The sequence below is a fragment of the Halichoerus grypus genome, chromosome 6 (genome assembly GCF_964656455.1).
Source record: "Halichoerus grypus chromosome 6, mHalGry1.hap1.1, whole genome shotgun sequence".
NCBI classification, from domain to species: domain Eukaryota; kingdom Metazoa; phylum Chordata; class Mammalia; order Carnivora; family Phocidae; genus Halichoerus; species Halichoerus grypus.
The window spans coordinates 142,227,606-142,249,991 of NC_135717.1; the positions used below are offsets into that span (position 1 = coordinate 142,227,606).

Sequence of the window (22,386 nt, forward strand, 5' to 3'; positions counted from 1 at the left end):
CTAATATAACACTATATATTAATTGTATTTCAATAAAAAACGGTTCCCACTGTAAACCATATCCAAGAGTGGGCTCCAGATATATAATTGTTTTTAAATCTCCCTAAGTAATTATATGTTTAGTTGAGGTTAAGAACCACAGATCAGTATTATCCTGGTACTTTACTAATTACTGTATCCAATTTAGTCATCAAACCTGAAAAATTGTCTGGCATAAAGAGGGAAAGAATTTAAAGTAATAAAATAATCAAATGACTGGTGAAATGATTATAATAAAAGATATGATAATAGATCCAAGAAATTAGTATTCTTTATCCTAGTATCAACTAATTATTTAAAATATATTTAATGTTTTAAATGGAAAGACAACTATTTCTTATTTTTGAAAAATGGAAAGAGGGGCGCCTGGGTGGCTCACTCATTAAGTGTCTGCCTTCAGCTCAGGTCATGATCCCAGGGTCCTGGGATCAAGCCCCACATCGGGCTCCCTGCTGAGCGGGAAAGCCTGCTTCTCTCTCTCCCACTCCCCCTGCTTGTGTTCCCTCTCTCACTGCGTCTTTCTCTGTCAAATAAATAAAATCTTAAAAAAAAAAAGAAAGAATTGAAAGATGGAAAGAAATAAACCTCTATAATAGAGTTGGCCAAATATTGCCCTACTTGGTAATTTCTAGACCAGATGATTTCTTATAGTTACTTCCCCATTAATGACTTTATTAACCAACATTGAGATTTGCAAAGTCATTATGACACAGTAAATACCTAAAATTTTATTTGATTAAAATATCTAGCTGATGAGCCTTCACTTGTCAGTTCTTTAATGTGATTAATCGTGTTTCATTAATAAGTATAAAATATATTTATTATTTTCTCAGACATTCTAGACCATTTTTAATTTCCACCAAATTTGAAAGCAAGAATATTTTAATCTGAGGAATATCTGTTACTCTGAAGTTCTAATATTCTCATAATCTTTAAACTAGAATACAATTCATTCACTCCATCTGGTGTATGTGGCTTGATAGAAATATTCTTCATTTTGTAGTGTCTTGAATCTAGATGAAACATGAGGAATTTCTATTCAATAGTCCCATGACTGATATTAATAACACTCAGAATATAAGAAGTAGCTATTTCCCATATTATGATATGATTCATCTATAAAATTCTTAAATGACCTAAATAGTTAGAAGATATAAGGAGATAAGTGTATAGTGCGCATTTTTTGTTTTTTGTTTTTCATTTTGCTTATAACTGAAAATCTTGAATTCTTTCTTTGTTTAGCTATAGAATAAAGAAGTAACATTGGAGAGGATCTTTTTTCTTCCAGGAAGAATCACTCAGCCCCCTCCTTTTAGATATGTAAATATAAGGCAAATAGGCACCCCTGCCCTAGAAGAAGAAAAAAAAATTTTTTCTTAAAGATTTTATTTATTTATTTGACACAGAGAGACACAGCAAAGAGGGAACACAAGCAGGGGGAGAGGGAGAGGAAGAAGCAGGTTTCCCGCGGAGCAGGGAGCCGGATGTGGGGCTCGATCCCAGGACCTCAGGATCATGACCTGAGCCGAAGGCAGACACTTAATGACTGAGCCACCCAGGCGCCCCTAGAAGAAGAAAATTTAATGAAACCTTGACAAACTGTCTCTTCCAGTGTCTCTTGATATGAGAGGATAGCAGAAGGGTAATTTGCATAATTACCAGGAAACCTCAGGGGAGAAAGGACAAACAAGACTGCTTTCCTTTCAGTTTTGAAGTTCAGTGTTATTCTCAATTATCCTACAAACTAAGACAATTGACTGGATCAGAAAGGTTTCTAAGAACTCATGAGAAGAACCTACCATGTGGGAAGTGAGAGTATGCACAGGGACCTGAGTCCAATGCCCAATATCAGTCATGGTTCTAGCTCCATGTGTTGCTGAGTCTGGAAGACCTTCCTGGCTCAGTCATCTTGATAAGTTTGGGAACCTAGGTGTGAAACTAAGCCTCAAAGTGGTGTCACTTGAAGAAGGAGGAATCCTCCCTGAAGGAGCACACTGCCATGGGATGTCACTACTGCTGGTGGAACTTCAAACCAGGCCAATGACTGGTATGGAATGATTTCGTTTAGCCTGTATGTCATTGGGCTATTGCAATGGTATATGGATAGCATTTGATTTTGAGGGGCCACCTATTTTTAAAAGTGATACTTTGAAAACTCAAAAGAGGCAATGGCAATTAAAAAAAATGGTTGCTCACTTGTTACCTTATGACATTTTCTAGTTCTTTTTCACAAAATGTTAAAAACAAACAAACAAAAACCAAAACAAAAAACAAACTGGTGCTTTTGACCTGATTAAGTTTTGGTGGTTCTTGGATAATTCAGGCAGAGCAAGAATGGTCCTAAGAGAGTGCTACCAGATTTTATATAATATAAAGTCAAGTATGCCACTTGGGCCCATGCTACTCTATAGTGTATTGAGGTCTTGAACATTGTATTGAACATTGAAGTCTTGGGCAATACATAAGAAGTAAAGAAATAAAATCATGCTATGTTGAAAATAGACTGTAGAGGGTATATTGGAGAAGCAGAGAGAGTGGCCAGGAAATAATTACAATAACCCAGGAGAGAGATGGTTGATAGTGGTTCAGAGTGTAGTGATTAAATGGAGATGGTGAGAAGTGGTCAGATCCTAGATATATTTTGAAGGTAGGGCAAATCTAATTTCTTTACAATTTGATATGGGGTGTGAGACATAGGGAGGACTTGAAGACAACTTGATATTCTTCACCTTGAGCAACCATTATCTGAGATGGGGAAGATGCAGACAATTTGTTTGGGTCTAGGAGATACAAGAGGTAAGTTTTTGACATTTTAAATGTGCAATATCTTTTAGATGTACAAGTGGAGATGTTCAATAGGCTGTTGGATAAATGTGTTTGGTTGTACAGACTGAAGCAGAAGTAAAGGTTTGTAAATCATTAGCTTATGGATACTAGTTAAGACTATGAGACTGATGGCAATCATTGAGAGAAGAAATGGAAGACTGAGACCTGGGTTACTCCAACATTAAGAAGTCAGGAAGAAGGGGCGTCTGGGTGGCTAAGTCTGTTAAGCATCCGCCTTTGGCTCAGGTCATGATCCCAGGGTCCTGGGATCGAGTCCCACATACGGCTTCCTGCTCGGTGTGGAGCCTGCTTCTCCCTCACCCTTTGCCTGCCACTCCCCCTGCTTGTGCTCTCTCTGTCAAATAAATAAATACATAAAATCTTTTAAAAAAAAGAAGTCAGGAAGAAGAATATGGTCCAAGAAAGGAAGGAGACTGAGACAGAGCCACTGGTGAAGTAAGAGAAAAACAGAGTGTGGTTTCCTATAATGTAAGTAAATTAAAAAAGTGGGGGGGAATCAAGGAAGAAAGAGTGATCTACTAAGGCATTAACTACAACAAAGGTTGAGAATTGGCCATTGTATTTACCAATATAAAATTTACCAATATCAAATTACCAAGTGATGATGGTAACAGGAGGGTTTCTGTGGAGTGGTGGGACAAAGACCTTATTGGAATAGATTTATAAAAGCTGCAAAAAAAGCAACTGGGGAAAGTGAGTAGACAACCTCTTTGAAGAGCTTTGTGGCAAAAGGGAGCCAAAAATAGAGCAATAGCTGATGGTAGAAGTAAGGTCAAGAGAGAATTTTTTTTCTTTTAGTTGGAAGAATTTTGTATGTTATAGGAATGGGATAAAGAAAAAAAAATGATGACAAGGACAGCACAATAAGCATGGCTGGGGGAGTATAACTGACTAGATGATTGCTGGAGACATCAGCACAGGAGACAACAGTTGTCTTTGTCTAAGGTTTACTTTTGAATTTTTTTTTAAAGATTTTATTTATTTATTCGACACAGAGAGACACAGCGAGAGAGGGAACACAAGCAGGGGGAGTGGGAGAGGGAGAAGCAGGCTTCCTGCTGAGCAGGGAGCCCCATGTGGGGCTCGATCCCAGGTCCCTGGGATCATGACCTGAGCCGAAGGCAGACGCTTAACAACCGAGCCACCCAGGCGCCCCTAGTTTTGAATTTTTTAAAGATTTATGCTCAGTCTAACAAGCCCTTTCATCCTCTTAGACACATGGACAATTTAAGACTTTGCTTAAAGCAAATACTCTTATATTTTGAAATCCATGAAATCAGGTAGTTGATACGCTGCCTTTCTTCACCCATGTTCACTTTTAATATTTGTATACTTATACTATATGTCGGCTCCTCCTGTTTACAAGCTGTGGGACTTTGAGTCAGTAACCTTTGCTCTACAAACCTCACAGGGTTATTACAGGGAGCAAATAAAACAACTGTGTAAAAGCACTTTGGGAAAGCTGTAAAGGGCTTCATACCAGTTATTTATCTTGTTCATATTGGTGTGTAGCCTTTGTTAATAAGATCTCCACACAGGCTTGAAGAAGGGTTTGCCTATCTTTAAAAGGCCAGAGCCAGCATTAAGGAATATTCTTCAGAATACTCATCCTGGCATATGGAATTTCCCTGCAGATAAAGGGGATTTCTGGTCATACAAGTTTAGGAAAAGCTGAATACTGCTCCTCTTGGAGCTTGACAATATTAAGAAAAAAATCTAGGGGCACCTGGGTGGCTCAGTCGTTAAGCGTCTGCCTTCGGCTCAGGTCATGATCCCAGGGTCCTGGGGTCGAGCCCCGCATCAGGCTCCCTGCTCAGCGGGAAGCCTGCTTCTCCCTCTCCCACTCCCCCTGCTTCTGTTCCCTCTCTGGCTGTCTTTCTCTCTGTCAAATAAATAAAACCTTAAAAAAAAAAAGAAAAAAATCTAATGAATACTACAGTTAAGATGTTAGTTCAAAAATGTATAGCACAACATTTCCTAATATTCTTGTCCTAGAAATTCTCTTTCTGGGGGAGTGGATTCTGTAAAACACACATTAAATTCCTGGCAAACTAGTGCTTCATGAGAAATGATAAGATGGATAAACTCTACAAAAGTGAAAAATAAAGGTAGGTCAATTGCAGAGCATCTAAATAATAGCCTTAAAAATTTTCCTGGATTCACTCAGCAGATCAGACGAAACAATACACAGGGAAGGAAAAGTATTTGTTCTTTTCTACATCACTTTAAGGGAGCAAATACTTGGTATAAAATAAACACTCAAATTATGCCAATAGGATGGAGATAAATGAACACACTTTCTGTCAAATTCTGTGAATCAGTCTTTTAAAGTCTTAAGATATCCTACTTCAGCAAAGGTGTGTTCTTTCTTCTGCCCTCATATCTGGGCTGATAATATAAATGATACTGAATCTGCTCTCAAAGACAGGTAAGTCAATTCCCCTTTCTCTTCCCATCTAGTTAGGCCATAGTTAAAGCATAAAAACCCAGGCACTGCATTCAGAGAGACATTTATTTTGAGGTTAATGAGTTCCCACACAACATTAGAAGATTTTTATTTCTCATTTTCACGACTGCATATAGAAGATGGCTGACTTTTGGTCACAAGCTTTTTCTTCAACTCAGCTCCTATAAAAATGATATGGTATAACTTCATGTGCATATGAATGAAGCATGGGGCATCCTAAACTTGCCTCTTCTGGGCCCTTTCAAAGCCAGTCATAGACCTCTAAGCCACTCCAGCCATATGTGTCAAGGGCTATACTTGGACCTTCTCTTTCCTGAGAGGCATGCCACCCCTAAGATGGCGAATTCATAAATCCCATCCCTTTGCTTGGTTTCATTGCTTGAAAATTCAAATGAAGAATAAAAGAGAAGTATACACAGTTCCTATGAGGAATTAGATTACAATATATGGGATCAATGCACAGAAGAAAATATTCTGTTAGGGCTATTCAGATGTAAACAAATCCAAATGATAATTATCTTTGATACAGAGAAGAAATCGGGCCTTAATCAATAATGCATAAAATAAGCCACCATTGACAAAGACTAAATTTCTGGAAGAACAGTTGCTGGCAGTAGTTGACATGTAGTGAGGAAGGCATATAAAAATGGCCAAAATGCAGTGAATACACTGAAGACCCATCCCCATGGGTAACTACTTTCAACTAGAACTTAGCAGAGGACTCTAAAAGAATGGCATTTGTGCCAGATAATGTTTATTAGTATTTTTAAATAGATATATGATATATTCATAAGCCAAACACTTAAGTAGAGCTATCAGCTTTGTGTGAGATTATGCAGAATCTTCATATTATGATATTTCAAATTAGACCATAATAGTGTGATGAAATAAAATCCTTTTGTCATCATTGAGGATCATTTTGCTCATATATTAACTTTTCCTAAGTGCCCATTTTTGTCATTGGCGGTTCATTTAAAATACAGCATTGTATTGCTAGAAATCCATAAAACCCTTAATTTTGGTAAAGGCACATGCCATATTTCATTTTTTATAACATTTCAGCTCAATGTCCTTCATGACCAAAGTTCTACAAAGCAAACATTACACGCTTAGTTCCTAGATTTTCTGAACTGAGGATTATTTTTGCCACTGATTCTTCATTTTGTTTTGTGAATTTTTTGGCCATAGTTTTTCTGCCTATCTGAACTAAGGAACTGAAAAAATGTGAATAAAAATCCATTTCTGATTTTGTATTTATTCAGCTTTTACATTTACATATTACTGTTGCTTAAGTTGTTATGTTACATTTTAATTTAAGAACAGTCATGAACTAATGTCAGATTCTAAGAGAAGAGAATAACAAGAACAACAGTTTTGAAAAGTGAACAAGCAGCTTGGTTCATTCAAAGCACATAGGTTCAAAGTGAGGATGACAAGCGAAGGAAGCTTGAGGGGGGAGCAGAGAGCCACCAGCCTAGAAAGGGCCTCACATGTCAAAAGGTGCCTCACACTTTGTATGGTCACTGACAAATCAGCCTACTCCTTCACCCTTAGTTCTGTGAAGAACTAAAGTAATGTTTCAGTCACTGATGAATAAGAAATATCAAGATGTATTGCACATGGTAAAACGTAACTATTGCTTTGTGAGACTTCTGTTTCAGTTTTACACATACATGCCATCAGATGTAATACATATATTGCTGAGTAAAAGGTTGAAATTAAATTGTATTTCTTACAGTGGGTAGCAGACAGGTAGGTATCTAGTATCTGGGGGGGGGGGGTGTCCAGGCCAAAACAATGAAGAGAGGTCCATATACCATAAATCTAAATATTTAACGATTATAAATCAAGCCAGCAAACTGTCAAGTAAAAATATAACCTATTACATCCCTTGAAAAGATACATTCACATTGACTTTTAGGCCAGATTCTAAATAATAATTCTCAGTCTCCTTGAAGTTCTACGGCAGGACTTAGCCAGCTATGGCCCCTGGACTGTAGTCTGCTCCCCTTCTCCTCCTAGTCTCAGCTCCTTCCAGAATACTGAACTGGTTTTGCCTGAATAGATACCTCAGCCAGCACTTTCAAACTTTGTGGAACCCCAGCAAACAGACATCCCTTGACCACACTCCTTCAGTCTAGGAATGGGTGCATTAGAGTGCAGATAGACTACAGACATTGCTCCTGGGAAGAAGTCAATAAAGGCCCTGGAGGCAGGTGAAGGTCTGTCTGATCAGAGTGTCTGGGCTTCCAGGTACCCGGCATAGGGTCAAGAAGGGGTGGTGGTGTGGCTCACAGGTGTGCAGTTTCCCCTGGTCTCCTGAACTTCTCATCCAGTAGAAGGGCAAGAGGGCCACAGCAAGGCCCACCAAATCACAGCCCTCTCTTGCCTAGGGTTAAGAGTCATACTTGCCGTGATCAAAAATTTGGAATGCCATGGCCTTAGAGGATCTGTTCAGAATAAAAAAAACAAAACAAAACAAAACAGTAATAACTGGGAGAAGTTGTGGGAAAAATTAAAAAAAAAATTAAAAGCACACTCTTGAAGAGAATGAAATAATCAATTCTAAAAAACAAATGACTATATATAATAATAAAAGAAGAAAAGATCAGAAAAACTAAGATTGGCTTAGAATGAATTTTTTAAAAAATCAACAGTAACACCTATAGAAATCATCCAGGCATGTGAGAAGGAATATGAGGGCATAATATTGTCTGGAGGTGAGAAGACCAGGGTTGTGGTCCTGCTCTGGACAAATAAGTCATTTAATTGTTCTAAGTCTCAATTTCATTATCGGTAAAATTAAGAAAAGAAACATCTCTATCAACTTCAGAAGTCTGATGTGTGAAAAAATGACGGATATAAAATTGCAGTGCAAATGATTTTTTTTAAAAGATATCTAATCAAGATGCTCCCAAGTTAACACACTTCTATATCTTCCCATTGCTTTGAGAATAAAATTAGACTCCTTACCACAGCCTACGAGAACTTACATGATCTGACCCTGTTCACTGCTCCATCCTGTCTCCTGCTGCCCTCTCCCCTGACCACTAGGCTTCAGTGACCCTGTCATCCTTCCTTCCCAAGAAGGTGCCAGAGAAGCTCTTTCCCACCCTTGGTGCATTTGCACTTAGTGTTTCCTTTGCCTCAAAAATTCTTAAGTTCTTCCATGTGGTTGAATCCGTGTCCTCTTTCAGGTTTCAGTCCAAACCCCACCTCCTAAAAAAGCCCTTCCTTGCCATGTCTATTTAACATACTTCACACCTGCCCCTTGATCACATTCACTCCCTCTTATATGCACTTATTGCCTGTGCCTTCATCTGCCTTGTTCATTACTACCTCCCAACCACCTAGACCAGGACCTATATCCTAGCACCTTCAATAAGGTTGCCACTAAATATTTACTGAAAAATGCATGGCCATGAAAACATAGTACTAATAAATATAACCATCACTATTTATTGCTTGTAATCAAGTTTTGTTATTTATAGTCAGTGTCTCTACTCTTTACAACAAAGCTGTAAGTTGGGTATGACTATTTACTGGTAACTGATACTCAGAGAGGTTAAAGTGCAAGGTCACCCAGCTAGTAATTGGCAGAGACGGAATTTGAATTCAGGTGTCCTGACATCAAACAAATCACTATTCCATGCTGCCTCTCTGACACCTCCCATCACAATTAATTGATCTCTCCTTTAAACAATATCATTTTTGACACTACTTATTTATCATGTTTTACAATATTAATTGAGGCATGCTGATTTTTCACTCTAGTTTCTCAGGAAATTTATTACAACAATGTCTTCTGAATCTCCACCAGTGTCTACCATCCCACTTGTCCACATCACTTAGCAAATATTTGCAGCTGCAAAAAATAATTGGAAGTACAGAATATATGAGTCAGGAGCATTATTATTTCCTTTACAAGAGCAGTGTGTTTATTGCAAAAATTTCACAAATTAATTCGCCTCTAGAAATTAATAGGAAGAAAGGTATTGAGCCCAGTTCTGAACTTTTAATGAGGTGAAATTTAGTGTCCTGAAAATTTTTTATTATCTGATGAGTATTTATGTTCTTCTGAACTACTGATTAAATTTATGTCCCACAGAAACATTTAAACTAGTTTCAGTTAAGCTTACTTTTTCTTTTAATTTTTTGTTTTTAAAATGTTGATAATAATTACACAGCTTTTCTATGAGTAATAAGGCCCATTTCAGAGTGTGCTTTTTTGAGACTATTTTTATCAACTATTTTGTCAACAGAATTCTCAAGCCACCAACATAAAACATCTGTTGGCTAATAACCCACCCTGACTATGTAATTTAAGTAGCTTTACTACCCTAAGCAAAGGGTAACCCTTGTGACTAGGATTTACAAGTCACTTTCTGGCAGTTCCAGAGCATCTAACAATAGTTTTGTGTATTTCTCTCCAACCACCACTTTGCAATTTATGCATTAATACTACAGTCATACTTCACTGATAATCTTCATTGCATAGACACTCCCAAATATAATATTTCTTTTTGTTGGGATATCCTTTTAAACAATTCTCAATAAAAAATTAAGTGGTAGGATTTAAATTACAATCCTATAACACTTGTTATTCAATGGTATTGAAATACTTTAAATAATCATGCAACACAGAATAATTTTGAAAAGTAAAGATGCTTTATAATATGTATGTGTGTAAGATAGGAGTATTTATATAAGGATGATAAATATAATGATTAGGATATCATTTCATATTCTATCCATAAATGTCAGCAGTTAGAATATTGTGGGGATCTGATATACAGCATGGTGACTATTATCAGCAGTATTGTATTATATACTTGAAAGTTGCCGAGTGTGAATCTAAAATATTCTTAGCACACGCGCACACATACACACAAAAGGTAATTAGGTGAAGTAATCAATGTGTTAATTAACCTTACTGTGGTAATTTCTTCACAATATAGACATATGCTAAATCATCATGTGGTATACCTTAAACTTAACAATGTTATATGTCAATTATATCTCAATAAAACTGGAAAAAAAGAAATGGCAGGCAAAGAAGTGTGACATGAATGAATAAATAAATACATGAAAATAAAACTGATGGTAGCCAGAGGTAAGGGGATTGGGAAATGGATGAAATAGATGAAGAAGATTAAGAGGTACAATCTTCCAGTTATAAAATCAATAAGATGCGGAGATGTGATATACAACATAGGGAATATAGTCAGTAATATTGTATAAATTTTGTATGGAGACAGATGGTCACTATACTTATTATGGTGATCATTTTGTAAGGTATAGAAATATCATCAAATCACTGTGTTGTACACCTGAAACTAATGTAACATTGTATATCAATTATACCTCAATAAAGAAAAAACAAAAAACCCCTCAAACTTTCAAAATACTTTCCTGACTGACATCTCAGGAGTAATACGAATTGAAACAGGTCGCTTATTTTAAATTAGAAAAAAATATATATGCATGATATATATTTTAGGTTTACACTCAGAGGATAGGGGCATGCTATTTTAAACAATACTAGTGTATCATTATTTCAAAGCATTTGGAAATCACTCTTCTTACAATTCTGGGAAATTGGAAAAAAAAGAATACCAATAATTACAATGTTTAAAAATCTTTAGTTACATCCATAAGGAAGAGTAAGTTAGCAATGGCACGGAATTTCTCTTCTATACTGGCTGAAATGCCTTCCCCAAGAACTAAAAGGCAAAGAAAGTTAGAGACAAGTACTTTACATCACCAACTACACAGAATCCCTAGAATCTGTGGAGTCCAATAGAGACAAACATCTATTATACATAGGTCCTCATCCTGATAATAGAACCAGTTTCTGAAAGTTAATCTGACATGAATTGTCTTACATTCTAGAATGCCTGGACATTTAGGGGTTATATGTTAAAAGAAACAACATTTAAAAAAAATAAATATGTGCGTGAGTACTCTCTTCTCTCCTGAAAGTACTAGACGAACACTTTAAATATCGAATGGTTTGTTAGGGAATCGACAAGATCTCAAGTTCTTTCTGCCTTTCAAATACATATTTCTTTAATTCTTATCTGGATTAGCATAAATACAGCATTGTTAAAAAAACACAATATTTTGTAGACTTCTAAGAAAAAGACTTCAGGACCACAAAGTCCATTATTATACCCAAACAAGTATGATTCTATAATTCTCTGAGAAAAGGTATAGCACTGTATTACTGATGACATAATTAAAATGAAACAGTAATAGAAAATTACATATTAGTTTCCTAAACTGAGTTTTGAGTGCAAACAGCTTATTCTAAAGAGCTCAGTGGTTTGTTTACTGAATTAATGTCACTTTACTTATCTGAAGGGATGAGAAATAATTTTATTCAAGTTTGAAATACAGCTCATGAAAACTAGCTGTCAGACTGTAGTTTATTTTTAATACTCAGCTTGAGATTTCTATAAAATACATGGATAAAGGCTAAAACAGTGAAACCTTAAATTAAGAGCTATTTGCCTCTCAGCTACCAGAATTGATGACAGTCTCAGGAGATTAGTCTGGTTGACTTGGCCTCCTTTGCTTTCATACTTGAAGGAGGAAACATAAGAAGCCCCTCCAGTTGTTTCAACTGGAAAAGTAAGGAAGTGTTCAGTTTATTTTCAGGTAAGAAGTCTGGTGCTATTGCTTCGTGGTCCAGTCACTTGCTTCTTGATCTCTATGTTCTAAAACCTCTTGACATTGACAATGACACCAATTTAGCTACCTAATTCATGCAGTCTTGATGCTTAAAGAGTTCAACCATCTGAAGATGTAACTGGTCATGGCAAATATCTCCGCAGATTGTCTAAGCCTTGGGCACAAGGTATGCAAAGCCTATGTCATCTTTATCTGATTCCAGACCTACCAGCAACTGACCTTCCTTTTGTGCTGGAAACAAATGGTTTAGCCCAGAAAAGGGCCGAACAGACTGCTGGTGTTCTTAGCCTGGGTAGAAGACCCAACCAAAGGAAAATCATTCCCTTCTAAAAACCAGTAAAAGTCCCAAGACTTCGGATATCCTTTTATGAAATTTCTCATTAACAGGAGTACTGTTAGGACCTTCTTAAACACATGGAATATAGCAAACCAAACAGGAGATTACCAAAAAATTTTTGCAGTGATAAGCCACAGATGAGTTGCCAATTGTACATAATACCATTTATAAATCAAAATTATTGTTATTATACTTAAAAAGTCCTGGATATATATTATAGATATACCTATCTGTGCAAATATATTTATTCAATTAGATATATAATTGAATTATTTCAGAGGATCAAGTTAATAGCAAGTATTGAGAAATTCAAATATGTATCTATGCATACACACATACATATTATTTTTAAGAAAATCAAATTAAAAGCAATAAATGAAAAGTCATCATGAACTTTTGACCAACAAATCAAAAAATAATAAAGAATGTTTATCACATGGACTTCATATTTCATATTTTATCAAATGATATAGCAAATGAATATTTCCATGTAGGGCCATGTCGTATGTGTCATACCTTTTCATGGACTTTCTGACCAGGTTCCATCCCTTCAAGATGTTCTGATTCTGTGGACCCCTCACTTGATGCCATTTTTCTTTGTATATGAACATTTTGTTCACGCAAGGCAACAATCTGCAAAATAAAAGCACTATGCCTTAAAAATCTAAACTAGAGCGTAAAGTATAGAAAAATTGAATTTACTCAAATGTGGTTAAGAACTAATGAATACAAACAAATAATCAGAAAATAAACATTAATATAACTCATGTTATTACTTAAAAATATTTTTAACATTTAGGTTAGCATTTTGAATAATAATTACATGAATATGAAATTTACTGAAGAAAATATTCTCTAGTTAAAAATGTATCTATATAGTTGGAAATGTGTCTAAATTAATGCCATAATCCATGTGTTATTAATTCAGAAATTACTTTTAAAATTAATTTATGAAATGTGATAAAATTCATAGGGGTCTATATTTTTAAAGTATAAAAGAAAGATAAATGAAAACATTGCAGGCTGAAGGCTAGTTACGAGCACATTCATTCACCCTAAGAGGTAGGATACCTGTAATTTTAAAATAAGCAAATAACATAAACTAGAATTAATTTTGTGGCACTATCATGAGTACTTAGAATGAAATTAGTTTCATTATCATTATTTTTTTTCATTATCATTATTTTAGTGACCATTATCTTAGTGCTGCTAGTTCAACTATAGTTAATTTGTGGAAGACTTCTCAAAAAGCAATTAATTCTTGAAAATTTTCAGCTCAACTTTACAGACATAATATTTTCAACAAGAAAGATTCTCAGATAGTTGTAGTTTAAGTAATCTTAGTAATAAACAGAGGAAAAAATAGCATTCTAACATTTTTAAATGGTGTTTTAAAATATAGTTGCTATTTACACATATTTTTTGAAAGTATTTTACATTAATACCATAACTTATTTATTTCCTGGCAAATCTTATTATATTTATCAACTCAGATATTGAGTCAGTATCGGTTCTTGGGGAAATCAATGCCCTTAGTATTTAATACACAATAAATAGTCAATCACATATGAGACCAGTATGTCACATAGACCAATAATCACCAGATAAACATAAAATGTCAAGAAGTTGGGTGGTTGTCCCCATCCCTGCCACTGCTTCAATGCCCAGATGCACAATGCTGTGTTCATGAGATCAGGTATCTTGTATATAACCTCCAGCATTTGGACATACAGCATATCCTTTTGTAAGGGCCTATCACCAAATAATGAAGAACAACTCTGTAAATGCTCTTCTTTTTGAACTGCAATCAGCAAACAACTGGTTCCCTTGCTCCCACTCTTGCCCATCTACAAGCTATCATCCACAAAGAAGCCAGATTCACCTTTGAAACTTAAGTTACATTGTGTCACTCCTTGCCTTCCAAAGAACCTCAATGTTTTCCCAATTTATTTGCATAAATTTAAACTTCTTAACAAAGTCTAGAATATCCTATATGATCCCTTCAGTCACAACGGCTTCCTTTCTGTCTCTCACATACACTGGGCTCTTTTTCACCCAGATTTTAGGAACTTAATCTTCTTACCTGAAACATTCTATCCCAGCTCAGACCACAGTTAACCTAATCCCAGCTTTCAAAATTCAGCTGAAATACCATTCCTCAGAGAAAACATACCTTGCCATCATCAACCACTTGTTACAGTTTCCCTGTTTATTACTGTGTGTATTTCATTGATTAAAATCTAATATTATTTTCCTTTATTTGCTTAATCACTTTGCTTATTTATTTAGCTATCAGAAGTCCTAATAATATTTCAGGGGAAAACAATTTTCAAAGGAATTCCTTATTGAAAACAACATTTTCATATGAAGCAGCACATCATGTTATGTGCAAGGTTTATTTTATTCAATAAAAATGTGTTGATTTAAATAATGAATGGATAGGGGTAAACAAAGAATGTAAGCCTAATTCATTCAGAAGTAACAAAAGATAATGATTTAGAGTGTGTGGGAACCTTCAGAGACATTTCTCTGATGTTAGCACAGAAATGGATTATATCAAAGGAACAATAAGAATAAAATAGTCCCTTGGCATATCATTTTTATATTAATTCTTAATATCTTGTCTCTTGATTAAAGGAATAATATTATATTATCATCATTACATAATGAAATTTTATTACAAATTTTTAAAAATTCAAGCATTGTATAATGACATTCCACTATGATAACATCTATGACTTAACAAATATGTTGACAAAGTTAATAATAAATTTTAAAATTCTATGCATTTTCTTCCATTATTTAATCTACTTAGAAGTGAAGAGAGAGCTTTAAACAAAACAAAACAAAACATTTAAACACCAAATTTAACTCTGTTTTCAGAATAATTTCTATTGGTTTAGTAATTCAGATAAATTTTAAACATGGCCTAGTGCCTAAAATAAAGCAGGCCCTCTATAAAGGTTTACTGAATGACTCAGTGAATTAATACCCTAAATAATAATAATAATAATAAATAATAAAAAGTCAAAACACCAAATTCATATGGAAAACACTGTATGCAAATATAATTGTGCTGCTATGTTAAAAAAATGACAAACTTCAAGTGTTTTACAAAGTATACATATGACAGTTCTAAGAAAGACACGACAACCAACATACAAATTCTACTTTTTTTGTTGTTGTTTTTAATTAAGCCCAAAAATTAGGTTTTTGAAACAGGAGAATAGATGTAGAATCCTGTATATTCCTTATCACTGTTAAATGATTTTATTCTGTTCTATTTTTGCCCAATAACAAATTATCCTGAGGAGTTATGAAAGCAAAGCTTCAGCATATGTTTTAATTCTAGGCGTTAATAATCTCAATTCTTTCTTTCACAGGGGAAAAAGTGAGAGGTTCTCTCCTGAGAATGCAATGTTGGGGGTTGGGCCTCTTTAATGTGTTCAAAGGGCAGAGAAGTTCACCTAGAAATCACAGGGTCTCTAGGTAGCAGAGGCCTCTTTAGGAAATTCTCCCAACTGGCTTAAGAAGCAAACGCAGGAGATGGCTGAGAGCTAGCTTGTAAGCACAAGCAGAATGAAAAGAAGCTGATGGACCCCAAATATTCTTTGGGCTCTCACTGGCAGGGAATGCTGTCGAAGGGAGGGGACAGTGACTTGTCTAGTATACCAAAGTAGTCCTGGATCCCTCATTGCTAAAGAGCATGACCTACTACAAATGAGATGGCATGGCAGGTAGGAGGAATCACTTCTGGGGAGTCTCTGTGGCTTACCCAGTTGTTACATAACTCCAAGAAAGTACTGGAAACTCACCATATGCCAAGCACTGTGCTAAACTATTTTCATCTACAAATAGTTTTTATGATCCACACTTAACAAGTGATTAAATGGAGATAAACAGAGTGTGATGAGAACTAAGTAGGAATCAAATAAAAGTTAACTCCTATCTTGATACTTTCTACTTTCTGTCAAATTCCCTCACATGGCTTAGGTCAGGGGAAGTTCACAGTGGATGGGGATGGGGACAAAGCATTTCCTTTCCAAGTATTTCTACCTTCCCACCCTGGAATCCTTTGTATATCATTAAGGTATGGACCCCTCCCTGGAGAGATTCACATCCAGGCAAAATTGTGCCTACATTTTCAGTTTATCAATCCACTGAAGGCCCATAGAACTCTGGTCAAGGGGAACTGCCCACAGTCATTTTAATTGATCAACCATGATTTATCAACTGTTTGTTGACATTTCTTTTTAAATGCCCAGTATCCCTTCAATATTACTTTTGTAAACAACATCCTACATTTTCACTGCGGAATTTTCCTTCCCTACTCTAGAGACTGTCAGTCAGGGGGTCAGAGCTTAGGGCAAATGGATGGATACATGATCCAAGCCAGGGAAATCAGAATACTCCTTGAGATGTTTGTGGCAGAGATATGGGGGAAGATTCATTTTCTACTATGGGGGTTAAGCTGGTAGGATATGATCAGGATGGCTGTTTACCATCAGTTCTAGCTCATGGAGAAAAGCACATGAAAAAGATAGAGCCCTGATGAATCACATCTGCTCCTAATTCTAACCATTCTTAAATCATCTCTACCCCTGGCCTTTCATTAATATGAGCCCCAAATTTCTCATTTTTGCTCAAACTTGCTTTTCTGTCACTTATAACTAAAAGTGTCCTTGAAAATATAACCAGGGACATGGAAGGTAACACAGAGCATGGAATTTCTAAATGGAGATTTTGAAAAATAGCTAAGAATTTACCCGTTGGGGACAATGGGAGAAAACTGTTCAGGTGGATAGAAGAACAGGAACTCTTTGTGTTCCTAGTACTATCGGTTGTTTAATATTACTGTGGCAAACACTATCTGGATGAAGATAGAAGAACGACAGGAGACTAAAAAAACTGAAGTACCTCAACTAAAACTCTGGCATCTGTGTGCTTTTTGCTCTCTGGCTTATTGCTTCTCCTCAACCCTTATTTGTGTTTCCTGATTGCTCACCTAGCTTCTGAGAGCCTGACCCATTGTGTCTAGACATTTCCAAACCCATGATATTTCCAAGCCTATCTTCCAAGTTTTGTTCTTGCCTTTGCCTCTGTCAGATTATTTTTGGCTCCTGGATGGGGGCTGGTGACCAGAAGGACCAAGCCATGATTAGAAGCTTGCAATTTTCAACTCTACCCCGATTCTCCAGAAAGGGGAGAGGGCTTGGAGTTAATGACTGATCATGCCTAAGTGGTGAAACTTCCATAAAGATCCCAAAGTATGGGGGTCAGGGAATTTTCAGGTTGGTGAATATAACATATCCATGTGCTGGGAGAGTGACATACCCCAACTCCACAGGGACAGAAACTCCTGGGCTTGGGACCCTCCCAGACCTTGCCCTGTTTCTCTTCATCTGGATGTTCATCTGTATCCTTTAATAAACTGGTAAATGTAACTGTTTTCCTGAGTTCTTTGAGCTGCTCTAGCAAATTAGTAGAATCCAAAGAGGGGGTTATGGGAACCTCTGATTTACAGCGAATCAGTCAGGAACACAGGTGACAACTTTTATTTACAACTGACATCTGAGCTGGGTGGGGGGATAGGGTAATTGGGTGATGGGCATTAAGGAGGGCACATGACCTGATGAGCACTGGGTGTTATACGCAACTAATGAATCATTGAACATCACATCAAAAACTAATGATGTATTATATGTTGGCTAACTGAATTTAAATTAAAAAAAGTAAAAATAAAATTGACATCTGAAGTGGAAGGGAGTAGACACGTGGGACTGAGCCTTTAACATGTGGGATCTGACACTATCTCCAGGAAGTGTCAGAATTAAGCTAAATTGTAGGACACCCAGTGGTGTCTCAGAGAATGTTTTGTGGAAGAACGCTCCCCTCCCACCCATGCACACACACATCTGGAGTCAGAAGTGCTGTAAGTGTGGTAGTTATGTGAGAGTAAAGGAGAACCACAGGAGGTAGACTGGGGTTTTCCTCTACACCCCTTCCTCCTTCTTGACTGGTTCTGAATCACCTTTTGGGTCTTTGCTTATATGTTACCCACTCTAAGATGGGTTCTGGGACCATCTTCCTCCCAGGGATTAAAGTTATATAATTCCTTAGCATCTCCAATAACTCATGTTATACAAATTATCACTCTTTATCACAATTAGCTGTTATTTTCTGACTGCCCATTTTGCCACTGAGTGCCTCGAGACCAGAAACTCTGATTATTTATTCCCAGTTCTTAAGACACTGGTTAACAAGTAGGAGGCACTCTAGAAACACTTACTGAATGTTGCATGAAAACACACTATATGAATGGAAAAGACTGATAGGGAGTTGGAAAAATTGGATGGAAAAGTTCTTGAAAATTTATACATGGAGAAGAAAATTAGTCATTCATGTGGAAGACTGTGTGAGCTTGAAATCTTTCCAATGTTCATACATGATTCAAGATTAGCAAGGAGCCCTGAGACTGGAAGAACTCATTGAGAAAATAAAGGAAGAATGAGAAGTACTGACCTAGTGTTATAGGATATTCACAGCTCGAATGTAAGGAGGCAGACAGGGCAGAAGGCACAGGCAACTATAAAGGAGGATAGGAATGGGATCATGGGAGTCCAGCTTAATGAAAGTTAACCAGACCTTTGTGTCTCATCGTGTCTTAAAATATTACAAAATATTTACAAGTATATTGCAGCCTAGGTAATATGATTTGGATGTACTGAAGTACATGCTGTGTTTATATGCTTTAAATTTAAAATAGATTGACATTAGATGGAAAAATGGAATTCCAAGGGTATGTAGAAATTCATTTCAGCCAACAGAATTCTTAAAGTGAAAAAAGAAAAGCAATGTAATTTAACTTAATTTTCACTTGGTTTTTCTCTTCTTTATTTTTTGAAAATATTAATCTACAGGACATTCCAAAGTTCGACAAGGAAGGCCAAAAAACAAGAAAAAAGAAATTTAAGAATTAAGTTTCTAATTAAGAACTATTAGCAATAATAATAGCTGTTATATGTTGGATATATATTACATGCCACAAATTGCAAAGCAATTTACAAACTTTTACTATAATCTCTTTTAATCCTCCCAATAGCATTATAAATTGGGTATTATTTTGATTTTACAAATGAAGAACCTAGTACAGAGGGAATACATAATATACTTAAGGTCACAGAGAAAAAGACGTGACAGAGACAGGTTTCCAATCAGGTTTGATACCGTCAAAACTTGTTGTTTAAGTATTATGTTATAATGCCTTTTGAAAATTACTGAAGTGATTCACTGCATACACAATCCAAACATTTATCTAGGTCAAGACTACAGTTCTGTGGTCTGATAGCAGGGGCATTTACCTGTAATGATTTGGCAAAACAATTTAGATAGTTAGAAAATATCTTCAATTATTCCCAGGAATAAAAATCATGCTGTTTACATTTTTATCATTTTTATTTATAACTCTTATGTGGCACAGGCATTTCAATTTACTTTGAAAATTACCCAACTACTGTTTTAAAATAAATCATGTCTACTCTTCATCCTAATTCTCCAGGGACTGTCATTCTGATATTTGTGAATTCATAGTTGCCTTCACCTACTTAACAACTTCCAGACAGTGCCCATGTCTAATTAACAAAGATTCTTTTCATCTATTTTTACCCCAAACTCAATTAACAATTCCAAGAGTGAGACTTACAGAAGTCTCACTACACTAACACATAATTTGCTTCTACACGTATACTTATTCTAATTTAGCTGAATTCCGTGCTTAGATTCCACTGACGTTGCAACATGAAAAAGCAAAGTAACTAGTAGAACAGTAGAGATTTATGATTTACGTTTAAGCAACCCTCCAGCTGCAATAGTTTGGATTTGTGTTTTTATATGGATTTGTGTTAATTGGGAAACTATAAAGATTGAGATACTTATTCAAACAGAATTTAGGACCCCAAGCCAACAGCTATTTCACTTTCCAGCGCTAGGTCTTGGCCATTGATCTGTAAGCACCACTGAAGCATACTAAAACCCATGGAAAAAAACTTGATAGCGTCTAATGCAGTTTGATCAGCTCACATGTAATATTCATTTTCAGTGTCTTTCAGTGAAAGACTGAAAACTTGTGAAACTGAGCAGATTCAATGAATGATCGAATTGTTTTGAGAAAAGAATCAGAGGTTTGCACTGTGAGATTTCGCCTCTTGTCAAGTTTAGAAAATGGTTATTTAGTCAATGATTTAATGTATGAATCCATTTATCCTAGTGAATGACCAAATAGCTTGGAGGCAGAAAACAGATTCACTTGTGGTGGTTTCGAATTTTTACCACTATACTACCTCTATTCAGTCGACAAATATTTATTGAATAAATGAGAACACTATATACCTTTATTTTTAATCTGCTACACCTTGGCTGACCAGCCTTCCCAATTCCCATTAGATGAACTGACTGGGTACTCAAATTTAAATGCACATCACCAGTAAGTTTCTGGAGATTCTTTGATGGAAAACACAGTACATGAACAGGACATGAATTTTGGCTATTTCCAAATTTTACTTATGAACTGATTTTGCTTATACCTAAAAACATAAGAATTCCTTGTGTAGTTTTTAATGGTGAAAAAAATCCTTTTAATAATGATATTAGAGGGGCACCTGGGTGGCTCACTCAGTTGATTTTGGCTCAGGTCAAGATCTCAAGGTTGTGGGATTGAGCCCCTTATCCGGGTCTGCGCTCAGCATGGAGTCTGCTTGAGATTCTCTCTCCCTCTCCTTTTGCCCCTCCCCCCCAATCACATGCTCGCTCTCTCTCTAAAATAATAAATAAAATCTTTAAAAAACTCAGTAACATTAAAATTTTTAAAGCCCATTTTTAAAAGAATAACTGGCATGCAAAACTCTTATTGTTAGTTTTAAGTTAAAGACAATGGTTGCAATAACAATAGGATTTCGAATATTTGCCTAGGTAGATTTGTTTTTGCATGGAATACTTATGGTATTCATTTTCATTGTTAACTATGATATTCAATAATATTAATTTCAATAGCTATATTTTTAATACAGTTATTGATATTTAATTCTACTATAAATTATAATTCTCTATGAAACTATCTCTATTCTGTTCATCTAATTGGTATTTCAGTCATTCTATTTTTTGATACTTGGTCACTCTTTATTTTAACTTATTTCCATTATTCAAATATTTCCCTAATATTTAAAATGATAATAAGGTCAAATGCTAGCATTTTCATTAGGGGCATATAAATGACTGCAGGAAATACAAAACAACTTAAAATGGAGAGAATTAGTGGACACTGTTGAGGCACAGGACTGCCGCTGTAGCAGGTTAGCAGCTAAGAGGGGCATAAAATAGAAGAACAGTAATAAAAATGACCAAGGAAGCTGCTAATGTAGTAAAGTACAAGAATTAATCAAGAGAATAAAAGTAAAAACAAAGTCCTAAAGAGTTTTCCAAAAGTATCAATAATAGGAAAACATATTCTGAACAAATTATATTTATCACTGCAGGAAAGCAAGCCTCAATTTAAAATATAAATAAGCAAAAAAAAAAATGAGGGGTGAAGAATATTCAGAGGTAAACAAATGACGCTGAGAAGTGTATACCATGTGTAAGCAATTGCAACAATTCAGCATTGAGTGCTGAGAATGTTGGCAGTAGTTTAGTTAAAAGTTTTGAATGTCATGAAAAAAAAATACCCTGCAAGATGGGCAAGGAGTTGCTAATAACTCCTCCCCCTCCCTGAAGACAGCAGAAGCCTATTTAAAAAATACACTGTTAAATTCATTAAACAAGGAGGCCATTAGACTGAGGTGGCTCTAAAACCATGGCACGCTCCATGAGCAAACTGAAATGTGACCCTATAAAATGCCACAAGCTTAAGGAACTGAAATGCCAAGGACAGCCAATCACAAACAGCCCACTAGGCTTTACAAGAGCCAATCAAATAATATCCTTTCTTTGAGCTGGCACTCTCTCTACA

At 35.8% G+C, this 22,386-nt stretch overlaps 1 protein-coding gene across 18 annotated transcripts in view; it reads right to left on the reverse strand.

The window, feature by feature from the left end:
* Positions 1 to 22,386, reverse strand: part of PPFIA2 (PPFI scaffold protein A2) — a 471,063-nt gene that overhangs the window by 127,566 nt on the left and 321,111 nt on the right. For all 18 annotated transcript variants that reach the window (XM_078076354.1, XM_078076353.1, XM_078076364.1 and 15 more), the window contains one exon: positions 12,900 to 13,016. In XM_078076354.1, the coding sequence (XP_077932480.1) occupies positions 12,900 to 13,016 (117 nt within the window). The remainder of the gene's footprint in view (positions 1 to 12,899; positions 13,017 to 22,386) is intronic.